Source organism: Paramisgurnus dabryanus, chromosome 20, assembly GCF_030506205.2.
Source record: "Paramisgurnus dabryanus chromosome 20, PD_genome_1.1, whole genome shotgun sequence".
Classification (NCBI taxonomy): Eukaryota; Metazoa; Chordata; class Actinopteri; order Cypriniformes; family Cobitidae; genus Paramisgurnus; species Paramisgurnus dabryanus.
Window position 1 is genome coordinate 18,100,474 of NC_133356.1, and position 18,317 is coordinate 18,118,790.

Below are 18,317 nucleotides of genomic sequence, written 5' to 3' on the forward strand. Positions count from 1 at the left end.
TAAACAGTGCATTTGATGACCATACTGGTATCAAATGGCTGTAACTAAAGCATACATATTATGACTTTTTTACAAGGTACTGCCCCAGTGAAAGCTTCCATACCTTTTTCTGAGAATGTCTGATTATCAGTTTACACCGGGGGTCTCCAACCCTGCTCCTGGTGAGCTACTGTCATGCAGATTTTAGCTCCAACCCCAATTAAACATACCTGACAGGTGTGTTGAACTGAAGTCTGCAGGACGCTATCTCTGCAGGAGCAGGGTTGGAGTGCACATTTAAGCTTTACTAACATCTATATCTGTAATGTATTGTTGTGCAGGCCCGTGGTAAATGTTTTGTTCTGGGGTGACGAAGCATTTGATTTCTTGTCCTGCCACGCAGAGGAGAAATTACAATTTCTAAACCGTCTGTAATTAGTAATCACAGTTATCGCCCACATTGTAACCTTTAACACCCGTGTGTATATATAACAAGATGACGGATGATCTCACTGAGAACGTAATCGGAAATAACACTTCAAAGGCTTAAAATGTTGTTCATGGTTTACTAAAACTGTTGTTAAATTCTGGGGGTTCTAGTTGGGGAGAGAGGGGCACAACCTAATGCTTTTTGGCTTTGACTCATCATTAAAAAAATATTTAAGTTACATTAATAATGTTTTTACACAAACAACACACAGATCTCTGCTGCAAATAAACACTTAAAGTTTGTTTGTGGGACCTACCGTTATCGTACAGTTACACAGAAAGTGTTACACAGAGAGTGCAAACGTTACAACTTACCCCATAGATTTAGTTAATTGTAACAAACAGAGGGTTTTGTTGTTACACCTGCTAGAAAATGTAGTTTAATCACAAATAATTCAATACAATTCTGTCTATATACTAAAGGTGGATATTGTTTATATATCTGCCTAAAATAGATAAATATTCACAAATTCATCCATCCATGATCCTTCATCAAATCATTTTTGTATTATGCACCAATGCATATAAGTAGATTGTTTTTAAAGGGCTGCACAATTAAGATAAAAAAAAATCATAATGGTCAGTTATTTCCCCTGATATTGTATTAACAGTTATCAGTTTAATTAATAGTATTTAAAAAAATTTCATTTCATTATCATTGTATACTGGAGGCTTAGTTGGAACACTGTTACAACTAACCCTGCTGTGTAAAAATGTTTTAATCCCAGCTATCAGTTACTAGGAGTTACTGACATGTTTCAAAATGGTGTTATTTTTAAAGTGAAAAGAGAGTGATTAAAATAATATAAGGTTGGAGTCTGTGACTTACACACCCAACCCAGAAATAAAAAGATAAGATGAAGAAATGTACTATCATGGCTCCAAAACACTCTTTGTTCAATGTCTTAACCAAAACACATTAAAACCTTTCTCAAATTCATAGGAGATCATCTTCTGACAGTAAGAGAAAATGACCAAAAGCACAGATTGCTCGGCCCTGTATGAATATGTTAAGTAGTTGCGTTACAATTAACCCACGTTAGTTTGTGCCCCGCTCACCCCTACACATGTGAGCATTATGGAAATGATTTTATTTTAGTAGAGAAATTACATGCGTAAGGAATAATTGACTTATTGAATTATTTGAAAATTATGCACACCCAAGGTGGTAATGCTGCAAGATGCGAAGCGAAGTTACATCTCGGGTGTGCATTATTTTCAAAAAAATTCAAAGGACCAGAGTCAGTTATTTCACTTATACCACAGTTACCGCAAAACATTGCTCTGGTGGTTATTTTAAGACATATGACAGGTTAGGTGTGCCTTTTACAGAAAAATAATCAACACCCGTGTAACATTTCTTAACCAGAAGAATAACATCAACCGACCTGTGGTATAAACTGTGACAATGACAACAAACTTTCATGTCCATAAGCACAATACTAGGCCTACTGACAATTGAACCCTTTTATTGGTATTGATGATAAGAATGTTTTTATATTACATAAGGTTCATATTTATGATGTTGTACCGAGTAAGATATCTATAGAAATGGCAGTTTAAACCACTTCCTGACCTTTCAGTCAAATCAACTACACAGTTTGCTCTATCAAAGCTTTTTTTATTAGTCATTTAGAAATTTTGTTTAATGTACATGCACACTTATTCATTTAGCAAATGGTTTATCCAAATCAATTTGCAATTTACTAATAAAGGACAATTTAACATTTTTTTAAAAGCCAACAATAAGCACAGTATAGCTCCATCTATTCAAAGAAATACTGTTAAAAATTAAATAACATCTCACAGGCTTTAAGATTACAGTTAAAGTACATCATCTGTTTGTAAAAAGTTAAAGATTTCATGATTTTATTGTAATCACTGCTGTTACCACTGAATATCACACATAGCAGTTACTGAACCAAACATGGCAAATCTCAAGGGTCATAATTTGCTGTTTGTGACTGGGCGTCTGGGTGTGTGAGAGAGATGTGATGACAGTGATAGCATTTTAAATAGCCATGTTCAAATCACATCTGTGCTGGTTGTCAAGTCTTCGGCTGAAATGTACATTATGATGTACATTAGGTTGCAGAAAATGATTCAAATGATCACAGCAGCTCAGATGTTTTAAATATGTCAAAGTTAGATATAATTATTTGTCTGTTTTGCTGTGTCTCTTCTAGTTTTTTCGTAATTTTTTGCCCTGCAATTTTTAAGCATGTCCACAAGAGGGATGTCTGCATTCAGATTTTCAAATGCAGTGCGTGGTATTGGACTGTCAATCCTGCTTTAAGAATTGTTCTGTGGTGAAATGGTTTAAGGCAAGCTTTGAAACCACCTGATTGTTTTTCAAATCCTCACATCAATAATTCACATCGTTCGTCATAGCGCTGGACAGATTTTGTTCCTGCAGCCACTTAATGCTACTTAGAAGTGTACACGGCATCCTTTCTCTTTCAGCCATCACAACAGGATCTATGTAGTTCTTACAAAGCAGTCAGTGTGTTCTGAGAAGCATGCGAAGAAAGTGACGCATTTAAATATACATCCAAGTGTTGTTTGCATCAACACAACCTCTACTTTATCTTTCACACTGTGTGATTTCGTAATGCATGGTGAAGAGGCATCGGGTAAAAGCGCTTTCTTTGTTTGTTTGTATTAATTTGTAGGTTTCACGTCCTTTGATGCTGGTGTAAGGATGCGTGTTGTCCCTCTCTGTACACAATTAGTCATGTAATGACACAGAGCTAAAGATGGCAGAATAGGGCTGCTGAGAGTGGTTGCCCTTTTCTAACAATACACTGAAGACAGAACTCATTAAGCAACCTTTTATAGCTTGCTTCTTTCACCTGAATGAATAGATTATTATGGCACATTAAAGATAGAGTGTCAATATTGGTGACTTTGTATTTTATACAGTACAGAGTACAGTTTTATATTAAGATAGGATAATAGAGATAAGCTTTATCTGTTGGTTTTCAAATACCAAGTTCACTTGTTAAAAGTTATGTCTTAGTACATGTGTCCTATTTGTTAGAAAATGTTGTCATGCAAACCATATTTGTATGTCTCTTATTACAGTGTATATTTATTATGTGCTAGTAGCACACTTGCAAAGTGTAATGCTTGCAACACCAAGTCCGTTCCCTGTGGTGTTTAGACTTTAAAGGAAAACACCACAGTTTTCCAATATTTTACTATGGTCTTACATCAACTTAGACAAATTAATACATACCTAACTTTTTTCAATGCATTCACTTAATCTTTGTACAGCGCGTCGTGAATGTGTTAGCATTTAGCCTAGCCCCATTCATTCCTTAGGATCCAAACAGGAATGAATTTAGAAGCCACCAAACACTTCCATGTTTTCCCTATTTTACATGAGTAGATACACGAGTAAGTATGGTGGCACAAAATAAAACGTGAATTTTTAAGCAGATGAAAAATGAGAACTATATTGTATGGCAGTAGAGCACTTAGTTTGCAGCACTTCGACCTCGGCGCGCAGTAACATCATCACTCCTGACTAGGGCTGGGCGATAAAGCTAAAATGTTTATCAACCATTTAACAAGTTATATTATTCAATAGCGATAATTATTGATACATTTTATTAAGCTTTTTTTAAATGACAAGTAGAAAAAAGTTTTAATTTAAGCACTGTATATGTGTATATCTTACATAAAGAGCGAGCCAGATGCACAGTATGCACAGTTTACACACAACATTGTTTCGATGCTGGTCAGACGCAAAAAAACAAAGAACTGCCACACTGACGAACTAACATTTCCTTTTATTATTGACAATCTCCTCAGCCACAGCACTTATTTTTACACATTTTCGTGCTTTTCCTGTTACATGGTGATGATGCAACCGAACCCCACAGCAACACTTGTAATTGGCTGTTTGCTTGTCACTCGCAGCACGCATGCACGCTCCTTTATCACGGCATATAATATGCTGTTTAAGATCTAGGAACGGTGGTGTAATGTAGTCCAATCAGAGATGTATAAAGTACTAGGGACCCAGACTTGAGTAAAAGTACAAGTGCTCTATCAAAAAAGTGACTTGAGTAGAAGTTAAAGTATTCTTTAAGCACAGCACTTAAGTGGAAGTACTAAAGTATTAAACATGTTTTGTACTTAAGTATTGCAAGTAGTTTATTTTAAAATATACTACTCAAGTACTGAAAGTAAAAGTACAAGTATTGTGTAATGTAGTTATTAAAGAAAACAATCAAAAGTTTGAATATAATATTGTTTATATTATTTCAAATGTTTAAGCTAAAGGACACTCACAATTCCTTTGGCTGTAGCAGGAGTAAAAGGACAGGAATGTTCAGATTAATTCTGATATGGCGATAGAGAATTCAGAACTAATGAAATATTAGTCGATATAATGGTAAAGCTACAAGGTGTTTCAATGTATTTAGGTTTCCTTCTTTCGCGCACACTCACCCTTTCTCGCGCATTCTTTCTCTCTCTCGCGCACTTTGGATCTCTCTTCGCTTCACATTTGTCCACAACCGCGGCTCATATTTATAAGTGAGAGGGAGGGAGGGGTCCTATCTCCGATTGGTTTAGACCACGATGTGTGTGTTTCAAACGTGTATCACCGCTCCGGCAGTGATAATGTGGGTTTGGAATGATTCGAAACATTTGAGTGTAACGAGTAATGATGCAGCACATAAAAAATGTATCTGAGTAAAAGTATCAAACTCATCGAAAATATGTACTGAACTAAAAGTGGAAGTACTTCAGTAGAGTACAGATACTGCCTTTTAGTACTTAAGTACAGTAGTGAAGTAGTTCAACTTCGTTACTATACATCTCTGAGTCCAATGCAGTTTTAGCAAAGCATTACAGTGATAGTTCACCCAAAAATGAAAATTCTGTCATCATTTACTCACCCTCATGTTGTTACAAACCTGTAAAAATTAAATTGTTGTGAGGAACACAAAGAATGATATTTTAAGAATTGTTTGTAACCAAACTGTTTGTGGACCCCATTCACTTCCATAGTAGGAAAAAGGTCCACAAACGGTTTGGTTAAAACATTTCTCAAAATATCTTCCTTTGTGTTCATCAGAACAATGAAATGTATGAGGGTTTGGTGGCTTCTAAATTCATCCCTGTTTGGATCCTAAGGAATGAATGGGGCTAGGCTAAATGCTAACACATTCACGATGCGCTGTACAAAGATTAGGTGCACACATTGAAGAAAGATAGGTATGTATTAATTCGTCTTAGTTGAGGTAAGAACATAGTAAAATATTGAAAAACAGTGGTGTTTTCCTTTAGAGAGGTAAGAAATGAATGGTTACAGTAGGTCTAGATATATGCGTACATTTGGTACCAATATGTACCTCTAAGTTACCTCTAAAGATGTATGCTAAATGTGTACTATAAGTATTAATGATATAAAATGTATGTTTTAGTAAGAACTGTTAATGAAAAGAACAGTTTTTTATTTTTTTTATTTTGCAGAATGAAATCTTAATTTTAATATGGTATGCATGATGTAATCATAGATATTGATAGCACAGAAAAGATCTTTTATAACTTGTATCTAATATAAGAGAACCTGAATCCATGTGCACCTGCTAGGTACTTGTGCAAATTTATAGTACATCTGTTGTTCCTGATTGTTTGTTTATCGCTCTGCTGTATATGTCGCTTTCAAATTCTCGTTCTCTAGTGTGCAGCTTCATCTTAAGTAGGAGTCTTCCTTGAGCGGCTGTATGTGTCAGACAGTGTAGGCGTTCTCAGCAGACACACAAAGAGCACACACTAAGAGATTGGCCATCATGCTTTTCATCTGTAATTGCTATGCTCTGTTGTATTTTTAGAGCGGAGAGAATGGCATTTGCATTCATTCAACTTTTTAAAAAAAAAGGCTTTTGAGCATTTGTAGTAACTACACGCAACCTACCAAAGACTCAAAGCACCAGCATGGCGGTTACTTGTATTTTTGGCTTGTTACTGGGACAGTACCCACAAAAAGGAAATCCTGCTGTAAACTTGAACACCTTAAGATGTACCCTTGAGGGATAAAGGTCTGTGTAATTATAATGTTAACTCTACCACCCTATAGTGACAAACTAAACATTTTACACATTTGTTCTGAGATTGTAATATATCCAGTGTGTGTATATTCTGTGGTTAAAAGGAAATTTAGCTTGAGCTGGCTTGTGTGGTAATGTAACCTGAAGGTTTATAATATTTGCTGCTTTTGTAGAGTACAAATCACTCATAATGCTTTTTTATAGGCTGGGTTACATCACACAGTTTGTTTTTATCCCAGCATTGGTTAATACCAAAACGTAACGTGCCTTAGTTAAAATGTCACAGTCTAAAGTCACAATATTCCACAAGACACAGGACTATATCAGGATGTTGCTTCTAACAGTGCTGTTTTAACAACACACAGCTTTAATAAATCGCTCTCGGAAGTGCTCGGCGGACTTTGGCACCTTTTTTTAAATACATATTGGCATTGATTCCTTGTAGACATTACCAATATTAACTGCAACTTAGACCACCAAGCTATTCATTTAGGCGGTGACAGGTTCATAACAAGAACGTTTGCATTTTGCATAACTCTTTAAAAACCACAATTTATGTGGTTTGATTCACATATGCATATTGTTTTATGTAGGTTGTCAAGTGCTCAGCTGCTCTTTAATTCAGTTGACCGCTAAATGTTTAACCATAGCAACAGTGTAATTATGTTGTTGGTTGAAAGTAGTTTATGAACACTGTCATTGCAAGGCAATCATTGTTGCTTTTCTCTATTGGAAAGATGTTACAAAGTGCGGTGCATTTTCACTTTTAGTTTTTCAACAATAAACTTAAAGAGTAACTAAACCCTAAACAAACTTTTTTTAGTTGATGATCTGTAAGAATGGGGCTTTATTAGTGCTGTTCATTGATTTGAGTAACTTTTTTGACATTTGGGTATAAACTGTTTCAATGCTACAATATATGGTGTAAAAACGTCTGAGTGGCTACTGCAGTTGAATTTTCCTATTGGATGTTGCAGTATCGCGCGATGTAAACGGTACGATCCTATAGTGCGCAATATAACACGTGTTCATATTTCACGTGTAAAAAACTTGGTATTTTTCACATAATTTACTTATCTGTATAGCGCTGTTTTACTGTCCTCAAAACGGGCTGAAGTCTTCCTTTTTCTATGAAGTCCCTATTTCAGAAATCCGTATCGAGTTCTGATTGTGTAGTTTGTTTAGTGTGTTGTGATTCGACAGCAGCTTAGCTTGCCGTTAGCTTAGCTGGCGACTGACATATTCCTGTGGGCGAAGTTTAGTTAAAAAACTGTTTTACTGACGTCATTAATGCAGGAAGTAAAGGGCTGTAGTCCAAACCTGCCATTCGCTGTAGGCTTTGAAAGACGAATTCTGTTAAAGAAAATAAATCACCTGGCAGTGAACTTTGAGCAGGGCTCCAGACTGCCCCCAAATGGTGGCATTTTGCCCCTAAAATTTGAGAGTGTGCCACTGAATTTTACATCCAGTCGCACATGTACAACCAGTAAATTTGACAATTTTTTCCAAAAGTGCACAATAAAATGTGACACTAAATTTGAAACAGCACATTGTAATTTCTGCATCTGTCATTAAAGTATTTATTAGTAATACAGTGGAAATTAGTAGAAATGTGAATATTTGGTTAGCATGTTGATTTACGGTGTGTGCCCCTAAATTTTCTGGTTGCGCCCCTAAAATTTTCAGTTGGGGGCCACTGTGCTCCTAGTGAAAAAAGTTAGTCTGGAGCCCTGTTGAGCTTTATCATTTTACAGGTATTATTTATGCTATTATAGCAACATTACACACTAACTAGGGTTTACAAAATGGGATCAGAAAGAACGTGACCTTTAAAATAAAGTTGCTTACTAATCTTGGATAAGATATGCAGTGTGTCATGACTCATGATCGTATAAAGCTGATAAGCCCTATAATTTTCACATTTTAGGATGGGATGCTCAAACAAATTTTTAAAGTATCATTGTGCTTACAACTACGCAGCTAACAAATAATAGATTTTAAGTTGGCTATGCACATTAAATCACACAAAACTGCACGTAATTACACTTTAAACAGTTGCATTTACATTTATGCATTAAATAGATGCTTGCATTCAAAAGCATACATTTTATCAGTTTGTGTGTTTCCTGTAATCGAACCTACATCCTTTTGCGCTGCCAACCCTTTACCAACTGAGCTACAAGAATCGCAACAATTGATCTATCTAATATTTTTGATTTATCAATTGTTACATTTTTCCTTAATGCTAAAAGTTGAAAAAGTGAATTAGAATCTAAAAACATCATATACAACATGCTTTGCACCCATATTCCTTTTTTTGTGAATAGTTTGTCTGCAATCGTTCTGAAGATGTTTTAGGTTGATATGATCGCACAGCACACGAGTGAGCTTTGCAACAATCTTCCAATGCAGTCAAAAAGAAACATCTCAAGCAGTGATTCATCCTTTCTGAACAGGGGCCAGTTTTTGACGTCAAAATGCAACACCGAAATAGATTCGGAAGAAATTGTTAAAGATTTCACCCACGAGACTGACTTCATCAAACCTGCCTATGCATCAAATGCCATACAGTATGAGACAACACTTTCCATTAGTCCACTTTGACCCTGTGCGTGGGATATGATTGGGTAACGTGGCGGCTCTCAGCCTTGAGTGTGTTAAACATCTTAAAGTTGGTGATAAAAGTACAATCGTGTGTTTCAGCTGGACAAGAATAATTTAATCATTTAATAAAGCATACAGATCTGTCTCAGGCCAAAGCAGCTAACCCCTCCCCAACCCCCGTAGCCAAAGGCGATAGCTGAAAGCCCCAGTGGACTGGGTGGTTCCACTTGATGGACTCAGACTGGCTCCGTCAGCTCACTTTAATGGAGTTAATGGCTGTTTGTCATCCAGCAGCCTTTGCTGCTCTTCCTACTGTGCACTACTGCGGAGGAGACGACTACAAGAGCACCACGGGAAGGGCTGACGGGAGAGGGAGAGAGAGAGTGAGTGTGTCAGAGAGAGAGAGAGAGAGAGAGAGAGAGAGAGAGGAAATTGAGAGTCGTCTCACTGGAGCAATCTTTTTTTACTCTTCCAGTCATGGAGCATCCCTGTAAGTCCTCATATAACTTTGATAGTGTGCATGCATCTGTGCGGCTGCTTCTGCATGTGTGTGTGTTTAGCCTGCTTATGGGTGTTATGAAAGTTTCTAATGTTTTTGTCGAATATGATGTTTTCATTTAGTCTTTGGAGGAGTATTAGTTCATTCTCATGCATTGTGAAGTCTTGCGTGAGGATGATGATCTGTTGACATGTACTCGCGTGACTTGTACGGTCTTTAAAGTGTCTCGGATACTATTGATGTTTTCATTATCGGCTCACGTACTGGGAATCCGGTGACTCTGCTGTCTAATCATAGGATAAACAGACACAGGCTTAGAATTGGTTGTGCATTACAGTCATGCTATATTTAGATCATGTCATATTATGTGTGTTCAATTGGATTTGCTTTTTGTGTCATAACATGACAGAATGGATGCTAGGCATTTAGCTTTATATTTTTGACAGAAAATGATTGAATTCAAATAGAGAATTAAATCCTTGCCGGTCAGTGACTTTGCTTGTTAAGTGGAAATCTGTCTAGAACTAAATTATTGCTTTTATATCGGTTGTAACATCCCATGGATCGTGTACAGTATACCATCATATAGTTGTGTGTGTCTTTAATGTTGTGATAATGCTTTTTACACAAAACACACTTGGGAACCACCCTTTGTATATTTTGCAATGCAAATCCATATTTGTTTGGGAGTGGTTTGCAAACTCTCTTAGGTTTGAAGTTTTTACATATCTAAAAACATAAGCCACAGGCTTGATTATTCTTTTATTCCAGAGTTGGTAATAGGGTACTTAAACTGCTTTGTCAGTAGAAATGTACCGCAAATGTGTTTAACCTGTTGCTGAAGAGATCTGTTTAAATGGATGTTAATGTGAATTGCGTCCTCTGACTTGGACTCTACCTGTACTAAGCCAGCAATGCTAAAATACATTTTAAAATAATTCAGAAGGTGGTTAAGCCTCCCTTGTCTACCTACACGTGCAGGTAGTTGCTTTGAAGATAGATTTGCTTTATGTTAAAATTAAAATCCATGTTACAAATGTACAGGGGCGATTCTTATACCTTAAAGGGACATTCCACTTTTTTTTTTTAAATATGCTCATTTTCCAGCTCCCCTAAAACATTTTAAACATTTGATTCTTACTGTTTTGAAATCTATTCAGCTGATCTCCGGGTCTGGCACTAGCACTTTTAGCATAGCTTAGCATAATCTATTGAATCTGATTAGACCATTAGCATCGCACTAAAAAATAACCAAAGGGTTTCAATATTTTTCCTATTTAAAACTTGACTCTTCTGTAGTTACATCATGTACTAAGACCGACAGAAAATTTTAAGTTGCTATTTTCTAGGCAGATATGGTTAGGAACTATACTCTAATTCTGGCATAATCAAGGACTTTGCTGATGTAACATGGCTGCAGCAGGCGTAGTGATATTACGCACTGCCTGAAAATAGTCCCCTTGGTTACTTTCAATGGCAGGGGATTATTTTTGGGCAGTTTTCTGTCGGTCTTAGTACACGATGTAACTACAGAAGAGTCAAGTTTTAAATAGAAAAAATATTGAAACTCTTTGGTTATTTTTAGTGCGGTGCTATGGTCTAATCCGATTCAATGGATTGTGCTAAGCTATGCTAAAAGTGCTAGCGCCAGACCTGGAGATCATGTATACGTATATGTATACATAAGTTGCATTGTTTGTGCAAAGTGGACTATCAGGTAAAATTATAAAAATGTATGTTTTCAATTCTGTCACATATATATATTTTAGGGTTGTTTTAACCCATGGTGAGGACAAATATAAATAAAACCAAACAAAAGGTGGGTGTCTCTTATGAATGTGCTGCTATCTCCCCTTATCCAGAGAACATGATTGGTTCTCCTTAGGCTACGTTGAATTAAGTCTGTGTACAGTATGACCAACAGCATCTTTAGTGCCAGCATTATTTTATGCTTTGTGAAATTTAAGGCTCTCAACTCCCCCTGCAATGTACTATTATTAAATGTCCCAGATTTTCAAATAAGAATCATCCTTGCTGGGGAAAAACACTTACAGGCAGGATGTCAAGTATTGATCGACATGGTTTGCCGTACCTTCTTGTGCTTCATCATTAGGTAAAAGGCCTAAAATGGAGCCAGATGACCTGTCAAAACAAATAACATGTCCAGCTATACATCATGCTCTTATTGTTGGACATGTTAGTCTTTGCATGTCATATCGGAGGTATCATTGTGTCTATCTCCAAACTGCTGATGCCTCATATTCAAATAAACACGTGTTATCTCAAAATCTCAAATTTATCATCTGCAAGATTTCTGTGGTGTAGATATGCTAGATCTTTGAAATCCTGTTTTCGAACATTTTGTCAAGGTTTACAGTTAATAAATAAATCATTTGCGCAAAGGAAAGAACTAAATTGCATCGCTTAAACAATAATTAGCTGCTGTTTTGTGCTGAGATTGCAGTTAATAATTGATGAGTTTTTCTTGTGCGTTTTCCAGTGATGCTGCATTTACATTCAACTAAATTGATCACCTATTTAGTAGTTTGTGCACTTTTATTTCTAGTGGTCACTTGGACTTGCTACTAAGTTGGGATGCTAGTGTAATACAGACTGAATATATCCCTCAGTGTCCAGTATGAAGGGTTGAGGGATTTGGCGGTAGCTTATCCTCTGATGAACAGCATATTAAAGACTAATACATAGGCATTGTATAAGCATTTGAGGGTTGTGTTTGTTTTGATTGGTTGCAAATAGATCCGTTTTACGCTTCGCTGTCTGCCATTAACGTCTTCCCATATGCACTTAGACTGCACTCTAATGCAAATGGATAGATTTTTCTCTCTACGGTAGGTCCAGGCGTCCATCTCTTGGGAAATCTGACTACATTGGAATTCAGATTAAGGTTCCCAATTGAGTCTATAGGGAGAAACTGCATGGAATGTGGAGCAACAAATGCCAATGAATTTACTTTGTAATCGGCAGATTTACTCATTCAGGGGTGTGATGAAAGTTCCTGACATTCTGGTTTTCATGCCCTTAATCCACGGATCGATCTAATTTTGTGAGCTAAAGCAAAGGGTGAAGAAACATTCACATATCTAACATGAACCGTAAATGGAGTTGACCAAATTCGATATTTACTTTTAGAGTGGATGCATTTGGTCAATAGATGGCAGCATCTAGCTGTCAGGCTATGGAGGTGTATCGTGCTTTGGTGACTCACCATACATACACCCCCTCTGTTTTTAACCCTAGGACCGAGCCATAATCAATGCATGGTCAGGAACTTATTATGCTATGACAAGATAAAAGATATCGTAGTGTAATATTTCAGAGCTACTTTATAATCCACACAATTCTTATAATCTACATCTATTTTATAATCCACACAACGCTTTGTCTAACAATCAGTTGCTCTTTACAGTCATTTTGACCTGCCCATGTAATTTGTATCAATATTGTTTAATACTTTATCTCATCATTAAAAATGATTTGAAAATAATGTATGTTTCTGCTGAATTCTCTTCTATAGTGTTTGCTGTTATTTGCTTCTGATAGATTCTTTGAAGTCTGTGTGTGTACATGTCTTTGCGTTTACTTTGGTGTGGGAGTTGTTTATCTGGGTACACATGGTTCCCTGTCAGGCTCTGTCAGAGTGTGAAGTGAACGGATGCAGACAAAGCATGACATCAGACTGACATACTATACAGCTCTTGCCACATACCGGCCATTCAGAGCCTCGCTTTGGTTTCTGTGTGACGTCCTGTTTGTGCTGAGTAAGATATGTTCCTGGGTCAACATGTCCTAAAACTATAGTAGAAACTAGAGTCTCCAGATTAAAATCCTTCAATACGTGCAACAAAATGCTTAAGATGTTTTAAGTTCTGTCTGTGGTTGCCAGTGCCGTGTTCAATGATGTGGTGTGTGGGGGCACTGGTGCAAAACCAGGTGATGGCTAAAAAAACACACATCAGGAAAGTCTTATCATTGCACTCAAAAAACCTTGTCTAATTTACTTAAATGAAACAAGTTAATACAACACAGTATTTATTTTTTTTAATTTTTATCATGTTCAATCCACTTAAATTAAAAAAAATTACATTAACTTAATCATTTTATGTTGGGACCACATGAATGATTTTTGTTGCTATTACTTACTAGACCGTGAATCTGTATTTCCCAGCATGCTTTGCATGCAACTGCCTTTGGAGAGTTATTTTTAAAATGAAGTGTTATTTTATGCATTTTTTGGTAAAAAGAAGGACTTTATACTGTTTAATGTTCGTTTATCTTATTGATTTAGAAGAGTTTGTGTTATTTACGAATTGTTTAGTCATCGTGCAGAAGAGTGGCGCTGGTGGTTAAGTTGTGGATGTGACATATTTCTCTCAAAGAACACAAACTGTGTTAATGCCTGTTTGGAGATCAGTCTCTTCTCACATGCTCATCCAACGTGTCATTAGCATGCTAATGTGTGCTTATGCTAATTATTATGATATAGAAATTGACAGTAGTTTAATTAGACTTTTCTGTTTTGTCCTTGTTGAACAGACCTAAACTAATTGCATGGAAAAGTTTCCCTTTACTGAACTAAGTTTATTGAACAAGATATTTTTATGACCAAAGAAAATATGGTGCAAAAAAGATTATTTGTTTAAATGAACTTATTCTATTCTTGTTGTACAAGCCTAAACTAATTTCGTGGAAAAGTTTTCCTTAATTCAATTAAGTTGAATGAACTTTTTTTTTTTTTGAGTGTGGAGTGGATCTGGTCCTTCTGGATTTGGTTGCTGAATGTTGATCATCCCATACACAATATAATTGTTAGATTGAGAAGTACTTTTAGCTGGAAACCAATCCCACCATTAGACAACAGGGAGCGCTATAGAATATCATGCTTGCTCTTTAAAAAATTTATTGTACTTAATTTTTTACTTTTAATCAACTTGAATTTACAATTAATTTCAACTTAATTGACTAGTGAGGAGGTGCTATAAATTATAAAAATAAAGTTGAATAAGTTATTTCAACTTAATGTTTATTACTTCTAGCAACTCCACTCTAAGCAGGATGTGTTAATTTAAACACATTATTTTGTGTTATCCTATTTAACACATCATATCTAAACACATTATGTGTCATTTCGTGTTGATTTTGTGTTCAAATTAATAAAAGGGACTACACAAGATGTGTTAAAACAACAATCTGTGTGTTATTTTTGAAACAACACACTTTGTGTTAAGGACAACACATTAGATAAACTTTAATTTAAATTTAATTGCAACAAGGAATTTTTACAGTAGGCTATACTGCAATAAGACAGTAGGCTATAATGCATTTCTCATGTGCAGAGGCCCCATTGACCTTTTGGTAAACTAGGTCATACCAATCCCCCTACAGCCTGAAGAAAAAAATACCTACCCATCTTATCTCTGCATCTACAGTCTTGTTAAAGAAGCACTAAGTCAGTTGTTTACACTTCTCTTAACTAGAGGTAAAATAACAGTTGATAATGTAAATGCTCCTAATCCAGTTCTAAACATAAACTTGCATGTAACCGTAGACATAAAAATCTGATTGGTTGCCATTAATGTTGTTCCAGGTTTCCCCTACTGTGCACAAGAAGTTAATTTAACATTTTCAATGTAGTTTACCATACAACTTAATCCATATCCCTGATACATAGACAGCAGGGATTTTCAAACTTTATGATGACAGGAACCCCCACATATAATAAATGTATAGCAAGGGACCCATTTCCTAAAATATATATCCATCTTTTTTTTTATAAAGAAACATCTATGTTAGATAAATAGTAATTGTGATTTATATGGACCGCAAACTTAAATAATACACACAGTAGACTTTTACCTTCATGGGAACCCCCCCATTCTGGCTTGTGCCCTTTTATACTAAATCACTGTTGCCAATCAAGAGTAATTATAATTTCCATTAACGTAATACTCTAAAATATCACTAGTGATCTCTTACTGAAAGCAAAGCCACAAGAATTTCACATGTGCACTGTGAAATCACAAGTTAAAAACATGTCATGTGATCGTGTGATCTTGTACAGTTTTGCACATGTGAAATCCATGTGGACGCATGGGTTTTTTCTTTAAGAGAAATAAAAACAGGAACCTTTTGTTTCAAACAACAAAGTGATACAAACCTTGTCAGTATTGCAATTTAAGTCATTCAACACTCAAACAAACGGTGCTAAATAGCACAAAAATGGGATCTTGGCTCATAATCATAGAGGAACCGTTTTAAATGCCATATAGCACAGATGAAGTACCTGTGTAGCACCGGTGTAGAACCATATTGTGCTATGTAGAACCATATGTGGTGCTATAGTGGTGCTATATGACCCCCGTATGGTTCTTCATAGGTGCTATATAGCACTAAAGATGGTTTCTCTATGATTACGAGCGAAGAACCACTTTTAGTGTATGTTGGATTCATGACCATGTGTCTTTGGACTGGTCAGAAAATCTTATAATCATAAGGAGGACCTTCAGGAAGATGGAAAGGGGTGGAGAAGTTTTACTTGATGAGAACATTCAGCTTAGCTGTGTGCAAAACAATGGCTTACATCTCGAGTGCAGGATTGCAGCCTTCCTGCTCTGAATCCCACCCACACTTCTGCTTTGGAAAAGGGGGCCGAGGAGGGGGCTGAGGGAAGTATGTGGGGCTTTTGGCCTCTTCTGCAGGAAGCAAACTTAGAGGATAGCAGTGCCAAGATTTGACACAGAAAAACCTGGCTGTTTGTAGTACATATAAACAGGGTGGCATATTTTGTTCTTGTAAAACAAATAGGAGGAGAGACAAATTTTGTGTCCTTTTTTGTTCCCTCTTAAACACAAATAATAAAACTGACATGTTTTGAATCTATCAATGTAAGGGATGATCTTTAGTTTTATCCTAAATAGTTTTGTGCCACAGCTGTAGTCGTTCACTATTTCTAGAATGAGGATTTAAAACTCCTCCAGACTTTTTTCTCTATTTTTGAGCACTTGATGATTCTGACTTTCAAAACAGGACAAACCATGTTTCATTTCTTTACATTTAAAGCAGTGAAGCCAAAAATAGCACGGAAACTCGTGATTCAGTATTGTAAAATGATGCAAGTTTTGGCCCCCGCGTTATTACTAACATACATTTCCATGCTTGAAGCAGAGCTGTAACGAGGAGGGGCTTGAAACTTCCTCCTTATGACCTCTGACTGCTTACAATCTACAAAAAGGAATGACAGGCATTTCAATCCGCAGATTTAGAGCACTACATCGCATTTTACGAGTTGACAAAGTATGGAGGACCACTTTTAACGAGCAGATTTCAGAGTCGGAGGAGTAAAATGACAGTCGGGTTATGTCGATCGCGTGGACTTGGTTGCAGAAGTTCGGAGCGTCGTATGATTTTTGCATAGCGGCCCATTGAGGACAGACATGGGCCAGACATCTGTCTCCAGTTTGTCTCAGAGATCGAGCGGTAAGTGTTTGAAGGGCTCGTCCAATGACTTATTGTTTACTCACCTACACCGCTATATTAGGGAGGAAAGACGCGGGCGGTAGCTGCTGCCTGCTTTTTTTAAAGATCGCTATTTCAAGTTCGAAGTTGGTACATTAACACTAACCTACGGTACAAACCAAAACGCCCCCGTTACAACCGACATAGAGGTGCAAGCAAACATGTGGTAGTTTTTGTTTTTAGGTCACTTGCTTGTGGGAAACGATCAACAAGTGGGAATTTGTCTTGGTAAGATGCTCGCGTTTGTTTTAAGAAGGGCATCTTTTTGAGAACCCAAGTGCACGTGTTGTTCATTTAACTGTGTAACTTTATTATTTACTGAGCAATGCATTCAGGAAATGATTGTTTCATACTGTTGTTTTTGGTTTTGTCGTAATATAAAGGGCGATGTACTTTTACAGTGTCATCACGTACTTCCTAATAACGATGAAATCAGTGTCTGTGGTGTTTTCCTCTTTTGAAACTGATGGTATAGTTGCTCTTACAGTAAGTTATTTTCGACAACCCATAGGCCTAGCAGTCTTTCACAGTAGTTGTAAATTTGCTCCTGTCAAGCCTCTTTTCTAGACCAGATCCCATGATCTGCCACTACCTTACTTTCCCTATATTTCCATTATTGCCCTAGTGCTGGAATTTAAAAGCTTTGATGCTATCAGTTTACCAGCTACCCAAAGAAAAATTGATATAAATGTTTTTATGACAGCATGCATACGGTATCATGTTTTAAGTGGGAATTGGTTTGGTGCCAGATGCATGCAGGTCACTGTATATACACTATCAACTAAAAATGTAAATAATTCTAGGAAACCAAGCATGAACAAGCAAGTGTCATTTATATTTGAAATATTTATATCTAGAAATGAATTTATAGTGCCTTGTCTTAGGCCTGGTTCTCTTTCTCCTTTTTTTCTATTTATCATTTTATAGAAAGAAAGACAATGGCAAGCAGTTTCCTTTCTGGCAATGGGAACAAAGTATTCACTGAAATTGGTCTATTGTTTTCCTCTGTATTATGAGGAACTGATGCTGTAGGATTAGAAGCCTAACATGCTTCTGGTAAATAATTTAGGGGCAATTTCCCAAACAGGGTTTAGATTAATCCAGAACTAGGCTTTAAGTTATATTAGGACATTTCAAGTAGCTTTTAC

The 18,317-nt window shown here is 36.5% G+C and overlaps 1 protein-coding gene across 4 annotated transcripts in view; it reads left to right on the forward strand.

Moving 5' to 3' along the window:
- Positions 1-18,317, forward strand: part of phactr2 (phosphatase and actin regulator 2) — a 42,006-nt gene that overhangs the window by 1,044 nt on the left and 22,645 nt on the right. The window contains exon 1 of one of the 4 annotated variants that reach the window (XM_065296804.2): positions 9,472-9,627. The exons of 2 other annotated variants lie outside the window; for them this stretch is intronic. In XM_065296804.2, coding sequence (XP_065152876.1) covers positions 9,615-9,627 — 13 coding nt within the window. In that variant the 5' untranslated portion in view covers positions 9,472-9,614. Of the gene's footprint in view, positions 1-9,471; positions 9,628-16,798; positions 17,131-18,317 lie in introns of those variants that run through there. One more of the 4 variants, XM_065296803.2, reaches the window with a different exon arrangement.